This window comes from Suricata suricatta, chromosome 7 (genome assembly GCF_006229205.1).
Source record: "Suricata suricatta isolate VVHF042 chromosome 7, meerkat_22Aug2017_6uvM2_HiC, whole genome shotgun sequence".
In the NCBI taxonomy this organism is placed as follows: Eukaryota; Metazoa; Chordata; class Mammalia; order Carnivora; family Herpestidae; genus Suricata; species Suricata suricatta.
The window spans coordinates 144,019,358-144,031,127 of NC_043706.1; the positions used below are offsets into that span (position 1 = coordinate 144,019,358).

General features: G+C 62.2%; 1 protein-coding gene across 1 annotated transcript; it reads right to left on the bottom strand.

Moving 5' to 3' along the window:
* Positions 1–2,943: 2,943 nt before the first annotated feature.
* DACT2 (dishevelled binding antagonist of beta catenin 2) lies at positions 2,944–11,761 on the bottom strand. Its single transcript, XM_029944585.1, has 5 exons — positions 11,713–11,761; positions 9,005–9,113; positions 6,592–6,724; positions 5,465–5,686; positions 2,944–4,698 (listed from the first exon to the last, which is right to left on the bottom strand). The coding sequence occupies exons 2-5, from the start codon at positions 9,098–9,100 to the stop codon at positions 3,173–3,175; spliced, it is 1,977 nt and encodes a 658-aa protein (XP_029800445.1). The 5' UTR covers positions 9,101–9,113; positions 11,713–11,761; the 3' UTR covers positions 2,944–3,172.
* Between the last annotated feature and the right edge of the window lie 9 nt (positions 11,762–11,770).

Sequence of the window (11,770 nt, forward strand, 5' to 3'; positions counted from 1 at the left end):
AGCAGGTTTATGTAACCAAAAGCCTTAAAAGTAACAGCAAATGGAAAAGGTTCTGGCACAGTACGGATTTGCAAGATGACTCAGAGCGTAATGGAAATATGATGAGACTCGCAAGCGTTACGGGAGAAGCATCGATGTTCAAAATCCACCAGACGCGTCCACGGCCAGACGCTGATTCAGGTAGGGTTGGCCAAACGTCTAATGAACAGGTGGTTCCTGACGTTCACGTCTTGATCCGAATCTGACAAGAGGGAAGCGTTCACAGCACCTTCAATCAGCTCGTGGAGCTTTCCTACGAAAGCCCTGTCCGTCTCGTACAGGAAGGGAATTTTGTAGCCCAATCTCGCTTATGAACATGAGATATAATCCTCACCAGAATGTGTGCAAGCTGATTGTAGCGATGCACTAAAAACTATGACAACCATTTCTTGTCTGAGTTTTGCAAGCACCTCTGCTGGGAGTGTGTGATGGGCATTGCAGAAATCTTAGGCCTAATAATTTCCACAACAAGTGTGAACATACACTTCTCCACCAAGAGTGTTTGTTCCGTGACTGTGTGCTTGGCTTCAGGATGAAGAGTGTTTTGTTGTGAGTGGCTGTGTTAACAGATTAAATGGAAAGAAAAACAATTATCTCCCCAAATATTAAGACTTCACACCTTTTTGCAGTAGAATGTGTGGACATGCCAGTAAGGATAGAACATTTTCTTGGCCTCCAGTGGCCTATCCGCCAAAAGTCAGGCAAACGTGAGACGTGAGAAGGGCTTTCTTTACAACAGAACGGAGTGCCGTCTGGCCTCTCTCCTCCTGCATTCGCCTTGCTGAGCCCCTTTTGTACTGGGGCCTCCCCACGGCCCTGCCTGCCCTGGGTCTCTGCACCCCCTTCTGCAGAGCCTGAGGGAGGGGCCTCTGCCTGGTCTCCGTGCCCGCCCTCCTCCATTTCCCCACCCGAGTCCTCTCATGTGGGGGCCCGCCCACCCCCGACGGCACCTCCTGGGACCCGTCAGCCTCCATCCCACTGCAGGGTGAGCCTCTGCGCCGCCCCCCAGCCTCCCCAGCCTCCCAGCCCCAGCCTGCCCAGCCCCAGCGGCCAATGTCTGCCCCCCCCACCCAGGGAGGCCTCTGAACGCGCCGTCCCCCCCAGTCCTCAGGGTCTGTGTGTTTTCCCCACAGCTCCCGGCTGACTTTCCCTCCACACACACAGCAGCCGGCACAGCGCCTGTATACGGCAGGAGCTCTGTCAATACGCTTGGCTGGCTGCCTGAGGTCTCAGACGCTGCTTGGTCCCAGCTACCCTCCTGATCACAAGAAGGCCACTGGGGACACGTACGTGCCTCTGCTCTGTCTGCTCCCGGCATTTGCTGCTGGAGCAGGTGAGGGGCCGCCGTCAGGACGCGGGGACATGGCTCTAGTGTCTAGTGTCCCGTCTCTTCCCTCCCAGCCCTCCTGGGAGCACATGCACCGCACCGGCAAGGGGCCTCGGGCAGACTGCCGGTGCCTCGGTGTCTCCACAAGTAGGAGAGAGGGAGAGACAGAGACAGAGGGAGAGAGGGAGAGACAGAGGGGGAGAGAGAGAGGGACAGACACAGAGTGACTGACATATGACCTATCACGAGGACCCATTCCCCCCGACTCCGCGGCTGCGTTTTGTCGGGGTCTGGGATTTTCGTGGTCAGGGCTGGGTCGGGGGTGAGGTTGCAGAGGCTGGTCAAGCAGCTGACCCCGGACGGCGGGCGGAAACGCGTTCCTGGCGGGAGGCGCTCGCCTGGTCAGGAAGCGTCCAACAGCGGAGGCGGTCCCTGTGGAGCCGAGACCCCGCCAGGAAGCCCCACACCCACAAACGGGCTCCTGCGGCCGCCAGGAGCGGCGACGCCTTGCCACCCGCTGCCCGAGAGATGTCAGCACAGCAAGGGCCTTCGGATCTGGGGACACGTGCCAGGGACAGTTTCGTGTGACGGCAACAAGCAGCGGAGGGCCAGGGTCAGGCCCGGGCGAGGTCACCGAAATCACAGGACACCCTTCCTGCTTTCCCGTCCGCCCCCACCCCTGCACGGGTGGGGCCCGCTCCCCGCGATCCTGGCACCCCCCCAAACCAGCCTTTGTTCTCTGCGACTTGCCTCCCAGGGGAGGCCCAACCCCACCGCGTCCCCTCCTCACTGAGTCCACACATCCCTTGGGAGACACACAGCCTGCCAGGCTGGCCCATGACGTGAAAATGGCCGGACTATGGGGGGTAGGAGAAAAGACCCCCGATCGCCAGACTGAGCACCTGATCCTGTGACCCGCAGGGCAGAGGGGGTGCCACAGCAGAACCCCCACACACGGAACTCCCGGCCGTCTCCCTAGGAAGGCCTGCTGGGGCGAAGAGGGTGCCCGAGGGGGCGCCGGAGGAGCACTGGGGACGCCCCTGAACACTGCCCGGACCGAGGGGCATACTGGACCCTCAGGCTGTGCGCCCCATCTCCAGGGCCCCGCTGCACCTCTTGTGTCACGTGATGGAGAATCGGACGGTTTTTATAAGACACCCTGTGTAACATCGTTTCCCACAACCCCCATCACGGGTGGGCTTGTGTGGCGCTTTCTGTAGCTGCCCGAGCAGTTCTCAGGAGCTTGCGAAGCCCTCCCACCTGTGGGGAAGGGGACTCGAGCAAGCACACGTGAGAATCTACCCAGACGCAGGACGTGCCTGGATCTCCGTCTCTTCTGGAGCAGCCTGCGTTCTCCAGGGTTCGGACGAGGCCCCGCCCCTGCCCTCAGCTTACAACCCCGCCCACCACCCCGAAGGTCGGCGGGGGGGCCCCTGGGCGCCGCGTCATGATCTCATGGTAGGGAGTTCCAGCCCCGTGTCTGGCTCTGTGCGGCGCTTGGGCTTCTCTGTCTCAGTCTCTGCCCCTCCCCTGCTTGCACGCTGGCCGACACATAAATAAACATTAAAATAAATAAATAAAATGTCAATCACTTTTTTTAATGTTTATCTCTTAAAACTGCATCCTGAAACTAGCCGCCTGTTACAGGAATGTCCCTAAGTCTACAAACACTTTGGCTGGTTTTCTTATGGTTTCTCCAAAGTTCTGGCCCACCGTGCACCTGCTGGTGAGGTCACGGCTGTCATCGCGGTTCCTCGGGAGGACGTCCTCCCTTGCACGGGCTCCTGGTCTGGCCTCTCCTGCGCCTCACACCATGGTCATGACCCTCAGTGCCGCCGGCTGGAACCTCCGGATCTTTCTCTTCAGGGCCTTGGAGGCCTTGATGCGGCACACTTTGGGGACAGGGGGCAGGGGCGGCCTGCGAGAACCTGGGGCCCGCAGGGGCTGCGGGGGCCGCGCCCCAGGCCAGGCCCCACCCTCCGAGTCACTGCTGCTGGACTCCTTGTCCCCGAAGCGGCTGGCGGTGTGGTCACTGGCCCCGTCCTCACTGGTCTCGGCGACAGTGGAGGGGCACAGGGAGGCGCACTGCGCTGAGCGCTCTGAGCCCTCGGACTCGCTCCCAGTGCGGGGGGCCGGGGGGCGTGGCCTGGGCCGGGGTGGCCCTCCCCCTCCGCTCCCGGCAGGCCTGGGGGGTCCCGGGCCGCCTGAGACCTCCACAGAGGACAGCCACCTGCGCTGTTTCTTCCGTGCCTCCCCGCTGGCCTGCGAGGGGCCCCCGCGGCCCACCCTTCGGGCCACGAGCAGGGGCACCAGGAAGGGCACGGGGTAGAGTCTGGGCTCAGAGCAGGACCGGCTGGGCGCCACCCCGGCCAGCGTGGGCCTCCTCCTGCGACCGTCCCCCCACTCGGGGGACAGCTCGGGGGCTGTGAGGGGACACCCCGCTGGCAGCTCTGCCCCAAACCTCAGCGCCTTGTCACTGGCCCCTCTCCTGACCTTCACAGCCTTTGTCCTGGGGGGGCCCGGTTTTAGCCCCAGGAGAGCAGCTCCGCTGGCATCAAATGGGGGGCGGGCACAGACCCTGGGAGCCAGAACGGGGCTCTCCCCTCCTGCCTTCCTGGCAGGTGACAGGACCGCACCCCCCTGACTGTTGACGGCCGCCTGGGCCCGGGGAGACAGAGTGCGCCCACACCTCGGCTGAGGGGGGCCCAGCATGGTGTCCCCACGGACGCAGCCGCTGGCGGGTTTGGGTCCCCCCCCCAGAAGCCTGCTGGGGCGCGGGGTGCCCACACCCTGCTGCCTGAGGCTGTCCCTGCTGGCGTCCCCCCTCTGGGCCGGCGCACCGGCTCCTGCTCTCCCCGGGGTGCGGCCACCGGGACTGTCCGCTCTCTGGACACCAACTGCCTGGGGGCACGGGGGCTCCTCACGTCTTGGGGACCCCTGCTCACCCTCACGCCTCCTCGTGGGGGTCCCGTGGCCCCGCAGCCGCAGTAGCCTGTCTATGTAGGCTGCAGCGGGGCCGGCCTCCAGGACAGGTGGTGTCGGGATCGAGGGGCCCCTGGGGCCGGGAGGGGGCCTCCGAGGGGGCGGCTGGGCCTCGGCGTGCAGGGCGTCCCTGGGCAGGGCGAAGAGCGGGCTCTGCAGAGCCACCGCGTGCAGGGGGCTGGGGTACGGGTACACCTCCCTGCCGCCCGTGGACACCAGGTCGCGCTGGTACTTGGGGTCCGGCGCGTGAGCTGGCAGGTCCATCCCGGGGCAGAGAAGCGGCGTGGGCGTGGGGTCTGTGCTGGCTTTCTGGAGCGCCACCGACGGCAGCAGGGCTCTTTCGAGATCACCTGCAACGAGGAAGGTGAGCAAGCGGGTGAATGGGCAAACCTAGGACAGTCCCCGGTCACGTCCCCTGCTTGGGCCTGGGCGGAGGCCCGCCCATCAGGGCCGGGCAGGACCCCGTGGGGAAGGGTCTCGCTGGCCGCCAGCTCTCCCCTTCCCGCGGTCTCCCGTCTGCCGTGGCTGCACGGCAGAGCCCGCACTCAGCACTCACCCCGGGCCTGCAGACGCCGGGAGAGGCAGGCCTCTGTGACCGCGCCGCGGGCGGCCCTGGGCACCCCCTCCGTGGAGGCGCCCCTGGAGAGGGCACCGTGGGCGTGTCCCCGGGACCGCGCGGCATGGCTCAGCCACATCGGCTACTGGAAATCTAGTATTTCCAAAGATGAGGTCTTTTCTTTTGGGGATGCACTGAAGGAAAATGCCTGTGCGAGGCATCCACGTGGGAAATGAACGCTCTCGGGTCGCTCTGGGGGCTGGGCGCGGTGCTCCCTCCAGTTACGGAGAGGCTCGGTCAGGCTGCGTAAGGTTCCGGAAGGGTTTTTACAATGACTTTGTGATGTCCACTTTAAGAAGAAAAAAACACTTTCGGCCACACCAGCCTTGCCGCAACGGACGTTAGGGGGCCCTTGAACGCCAAGAAAAGCCCGTAGAAGGGAGGGGCACCTGTGGGATGAGTCCTGCGCCAGACGCACTCAGGGTCCCGCTCTGGGCTCGGCGGTGGCCCCCCCTCCCGGCCCTGTGGTGGGACCGCCCGCCTTCCTGCCTCTCCTTTACCTGTGGACACCGGCCTGGGCCGGGACTCGCCCTCCTCGGCGGCCTGGGGTCTCCACGTGGGCAGCTGGGCTCCGTGCACCGCGGTGTCGTCGGCTGACCGGGGCCGGGCCGCGGGGTCGGCCGGCAGCAAAGTGCCCAGTGAGGAGTACATGCGGTCACTGCACACGGACGTGCAGGAGGCGGACAGGGAGCAGGACCCGCCGTCGCTCAGCTCGTAGAAGCCTAGATGGGGTGGAGGGCGGTCAGCGCACCCCTGGGCGCCCCTTCCCTGCCCAAGGACGCCCCTGTGCAGAGCAGCCTTCAGGATCTCGTCAAGGCGGGCCCAGGGAAGGGGGCCGGGGACTGCTGGATGCCCGGGGGTCCTCCCCATTACTGTCCACTGTCACCCTGCGAGCAGGTCCGGGGAGCCCCGTGCCCCATCGTCCCCCCTCCTGGGCAGTGGCTCACTTGTCCTCTGGTGACCTGGTCCCAGCCCATGTGGGCAGGCCTCTGGCATCCTCTCCCTCCCTCCCCAGGGCGGTGGGGCTCATCCCAAGTGGCGATCAGACAGAGGACAGCACACCGGGGCCCTCGGCCGGGACCTGCCCGACGCACTGCGCACCCGTGGCGGTGCACGTGCACGGAAGAGGAAGAATCCCCTTCAGCGCTGCGCAGCTTCCTGGGTTCCTGCGGAGCCAGCGTCTGGCCAGGGGGGACTACGTGCCCTGGGCGGGGCGGTCACCAGGGCTCCGGACCTCTCCCCCCAGCGTTATAGTCAGGGACGTGGCGCAGCAGACAGGTGGCAGGCCAGGGGCCCGTGTCCGCGTCATCTTCTCTGGAGGGCGGCGCAGACTGAGCCTGGGTAAACCCACTCCTCCCAGCCTCCCCGGGCGTCCGACCTGCCCAGACCCAGAATCCTCTCTGCCCAGAGAGCGGGGAGCGGGTGAGGCTGCTCCACCGAAAGCAGCACTTGCCTGTAACCCCTCCTTAAACTGCCCATACGCTTCCCTGTTTCCGAGGCACGCACAGGGGACAGGAGAGACGTGCGGCGGGCACAGGAGCCCCCGGAACGGCCTCTCCAGGCTCGGGCGCCGCGCTGACCCGGCCTGAGGGCCCGGAGGGCTGACCGGAGGCGGTGGCGTGGGTACCTGAGCTGGGCCTGCTGTCTCCGTCGGCCGCCTCGCCGCAGGGCCTGCGCACGCCCAGCTGCAGCTCGCTGATCTGCCGGTCCAGCTGGCCCAGGTGGGTTTTCCGGCTGACATCCTGGCTCCTTAGAAGGTTCTACGGAGGGACAGCACGGGAAGTCAGGGGTCGCAAGGACAGAAATCGAGCGCCGCCGCGCGCCCCCCCCCCCCCCCCCCCCCCCCCCCCCCGTCTTTGCACTGGGCGTGCAACTTAAACAACTCACCAGCCCCTGCTCTCTGGTCACCAGGGGAAATTGTCCACTGACCGTTCCGTCTCCACATGCCCCCTCTCCTCCCCCCGCCAACCGCAGGCTTAAAAAAATCAGCAGTTTTCAATTAGATATTTCTTTATAAGGACAGACTGATACAGTCTATGAGCATAAAATCAGGATCAGAAGTGGCACTTGGGGGCGCCTGGGTGGCTCCGTCAGTGGAGTGTCTGACTTCGGCTCAGGTCATGATTTTGCAGTTCGTGGGTTCGAGTCGGGCTTTGTGCTGACAGCTTGGAGCCTGGAGCCTGCTTCGGACTCTGTGTCTCTCTCTCTCTGCCCCTCCCCAGCTCCCACTCTCTCACACTGTCTCTCTCACACAATAAATAAACTTTAAAAAAAAATTATGTTTATTTATTAGTGAGACAGAGAGAAACAGAGCATAAGTGGGGGAGGAGGAAGGGTGGGAGAGGACAGGGCCTGCGCTCAATGAGCCTCAAAATCTGCCTGAGAATCTCCTTGGTTCAGAGGCTCAGTCTTAGCTCTGCCGTCAGAGGCTCTCTCCCCTCCCGGCCTCAGCCTTACCAGCCACAAAATAGGTTATTAGGAGCATGAGCCACACACGTGTGTGTAATCATATGCCATCCGTATAACACGCGTGTGCGGTTGATGCTCACGGTACGGACTCGCACGTTCGCACACACACGCACGGGGCCGCCAGCACGGACTGTAACCGACGAGGAGTTCCTTCTTCCAATTACGGAAGACACGGTTTTCACGGTCTGCTGCACCAAGTTCTTGCTTCGTCAGCAATGAGGTTTAAGGCAAATCATTAGTGACTGTAACTACGGGGCGCACCCCGTGTAAGAAAATGGCTAACTGGGTTTTATATATTCTTATAGAAAGTGAAGGATCCCCTGAGCCCCAAATGATGGGACTCAAGGGAGTTATTTCAGTGATTCCAATACTGGGAGAAGCAGGCGCTGGTAATTTCCAGTTCTTTCGAGGGAATCACGTGGCGCAGACTGTTCCAACACCAGCCCCGGGAGGTTACCGGGGTGAGGCCCAGGGCCCCACGCTGCCCCCTGCCCGCCTCCCCGTGCATACTGGGCCACCACGCTCAACTACCCGCCCCTCCGGGACCCGTCCAGGGCCCTGAGAACAGACTCCCAGGTTTACAGCAAACAGTCCTGCAGCCATAACACCATCTATAAACAACACAGTAAAAACCAGTCCTGAATTTAACAAAAACTTGATAATCCCAGAACCGTCTGGTCTAGCCTAAACATCCTGGCTCCGTACCTTGAATATTTTTACGAAGGAAAACGTTACGAGGTGAAGAGCAGCAGAGAGAGCCGGGGGTGGGCAAAGATGGGCTTCCCAGCAAACCGCCCTCCTCGCCAAGAAAACTAGATTCAGGCGAAGGGGCCAGTGTATAGTTTTACTGCAAATGACTTCTCTTCTCCTGTCGTAACGTGAGGCCGCGGTGCCCATAGGAAATCAGGCTGCTGTTAGGTCACAGCTCGATGCTTAGGAACATCGACCTGACCTCTTCCAAGTCGTGATGCTCCCCTCCTTCTGGAGGGGGAGGGCACCCTTGATGCCGGCTGGCTTCCTCCCTCTCCCTGTGAACCCCTTTCCCAAAAAGAGTCCCCTGTGTGTTTGTGCAGAGATTAATTGCTTTGTGATTAATGTTTGGCCAGCGGGCCTGTGGGTGGTTTCTGATGAATGTCAGAGGCCGTAGACACGTAGGGCCCCGGGTTCGAGGGTGATTTCCCGTCTGCAGGGCTTCATGGGCAGGGTTTACACCGGCCCCTTAACCCTTCCCCTGTCCCTCCCTCGGGGTTTTTGTGTCTCAGCTTTTCATTAACTCCTTCTTGGCGTCTAACTTTGTGCAGAGTCAAAAGTCCCCGCGGAGACCAGGATAAAGCCTAATCCACTGCACACCAGCGGCAGAGTAACTCCCTCAGGGTCAGGGTCCTTCACACAGGTCGGCGCTGGGGGAACGTGACCATGGCTGTCGTGGGGAGCCCGGCCATTCAGGCTCCCCGCCAGGGCGGCGCACGGCGTCAGAATCCCCCAAAGCTGCGCAAGGGGGTCTGGGTGAGGACGGCACTCCCGGGGTTCCCAGGGGGTGGGGGCACCTGGGATCCCCGCCACCCCCTCACCTGAGGCTCTCGGCCACCGCCGGCCACCTGCACCTCGACAAGCTTCCCAGGGACCGCCAGGGTTTTCTGCGAACACGAGAAGTCTGACAGCTGCATCCAGGGAACGCCACTGAAAACAAATATTCGGTTGATCCCTTTCTTTGAAATGTTTGCTTTGTGTGCCACGAGGTCTGCCTTCCGTCTACGGCTCGGCACTCCTGTCTCCTCAAACCTTCACGGCAGATTCCAAGGGTAGCGAACGAACACTGCCCTCAGGTTCCCGAGGCGGAGGCGGCCTCTAGCACACCTTTTCTCTTTCCTCGAAAGCGGAGCGCGTGCGCAAAGGAAACATTCCACGCAGGACTCCGTGGCGAGCACTGCCCCGTAGGCAGGTACGCGTCACTGCCCAGCTTGAAAGGAGGCCCATCCATCAGCAGCAAGGGCTCCGGGGCCACCGATCAGCCTCACGGATAACAGACGGAAGCCTCGCACGGGCCCGTGGGTGCCCTGGCCCCACTGGCGACCTGGAGCAAGTTCACTCCCCTGTGAGTTCCCGAAGCAAGCACGGAGGGTCCAGGGGACACCCCAGACCTCACATTTCCAGCTGCAGAGTCAGAGCGCGCTTAGGGTGTTTTTAATGCGAGAACCCGCCAGTGAAAAGGAAGCCCTGCACGCTGCGTCTTCCAGGGCAAGTCATGACCAGCCTAGCCAACGGCTCAACGACGGGGAAATTCTTCACCGCAGGGCCCCCCCCCCCCCCCAACCTTTCCTCACCTTCCACCCCAGGGCACCTCTCCCACTGACTCCGGAGCGCCCCCTGGTGGGGGGCGGAGCTCCCAGCATCCTCGGGAGCGTGCCAGTCCCCGTGGGCACCTCACCCCTGGGAAGACGGGGAGGACAGCCAGTTCTCAGGGAGCCACGGATCTCCCCGGAGGTACAACAGATGAGCACAGGCCTGGCCACCGGGCAGCGGAGGGATCGGTAATGCTCTCTGCTGTCGGAACAACAGAAGTTGCTCCTTTACTTGCTCACCCAACACTCACGAAGCGCCCACCGCGCTCCCGGCTGGCTTCAGAAGCAGCAAGTCAGAGGGCACAGCCATTTTGACAGGTGCTAATGTGCTAGAGCTGCTGACTTCTCACTGCACTTACAGTCCCCAGAAGTGTTCCCTGGGGAACTCCTGCTGGACGGTGACCCAGGGGCCGGTGTGGCCGAGCCCCGAGGGCTCCCTGCCACCGCGCTGCACAGAACCGCTTCTCATTACCCTCACCACGGCCCGGTGGCATTCCTACCTTTCTTCCCTGCAAGAAAAACGTAAAAGTGTTAAGCCCTGAGCTGATGTCACACAAATTCAATTATTCTTCTCTTTTGATCACATAATCCATGCCAAGAACAAAGTTTGAAGACAAAGTCTGCGTGTTCCTTCTGGTTCCCACATTACAAAAAAATTAAACAAACGAACAAAAAAAACCTGTTTGATCTCCTCCAAAGGCCACTTGTAATTACAGGCTGACGACGCCCAATTCTGATGTCTGTACTACTTTACCGTCAGCTGCGCTCCGACCTGGCCAGGCAGCCCCAGCTCCTGCACCGGAGCCGCGCGTCTCCGAGGCCGCGGGTGGCGCTGAGCTCTGGGCGCAAACAGCAGGTGCCGGGGGCGCAGGCCCCACGGGGGAGCCAGCCCCCCCCCCCCCGTCCCCCCGCCGTGCTGCAGCGCAGACAGAGGCCAGGCCGCAAGGGCAAGGTCTCCACCTTCTGTCCGCTTTTCTGCAACACGGGAAGGGGCTGGGGTCCTAGGAGGCATCTCAGGGCGCTGCACTTCCGGAAACTTGGATCCGGGGGCAGTTACCAAGTCCGTCACCTGCCTGAGCTAAGGGACAGTGAGGATTCCTCCTGGCTGCTTTGTGACGGCAGCGGCTTTTAAACAGAGCAGATTTGAATTTCTAATTAAAAAAAAATCCACTTAAGAGTCTTGGAACGAACTCCACCAGATAGGAATTTTTCTATACAGCCTTTTTGTTTTTCCTTTAAAAAACGAGTGCAATATCGGAAAAGCTCTTGTGAGTTGTTTGCAATGCACGAAGCGGAAGCACAGGGCGGACTGAAAACTGGAGGGGCGACCCTCCCAGGTCTTCGGTCCTATAAAAAGGCGCGGGCATTTGGAGGAGGCCAGGCAGCCAGGAGAAGACACAAAGGCCGAGCAATCATAAGAGGGTCCCGGGGTCTCCCGCCCCTGGGGTGCAGAGGACACGCCTCATTTTACAGGTCTGGTTGCAATTTAAAGTTGAAGAAGCTTCCATGGGGTACATGCTTTCCTCAGCATGTTCTTTGGTTTGACCCGAGCCCATGGCGGGGCCAATCTGGGGTGCGCTCTGCACGCTGGCACGGCTGTCCCCGGGCCTGCGCAGCAGGGACGCCTGGTGTCCGGGGTCTGACCCCAAGGAGCGCCCGCCGCCAGGGGAAACCGACCTAAAGCGTCCCCGCCAGAGCAGCACCGGCGGGGAAACAAACAGCAATGCGTGCTCGCAGCCTGTCCGCGCCGGGAAGGAGGCAGAGCCGGGGCGCAGCCCCAGCGCGCCTTTCAGAATCCGGACCCCTATCCCTGCGCCTGGCTGCGTCACTTGGAACCGAACGGGGTCCCCCGAAATCCCAAAGGGTGCCCTTCACTCAGTCGCACCGCACTCACCCGCCGCGCGCCCCTGCCTCCCCCGGGGCCCCGCGCTCCTTACCAGCTGCTCCTGCAGCGCCGCCAGCGCCGCCTCCAGCCGCAGCTCGTGGGCGCGGGGG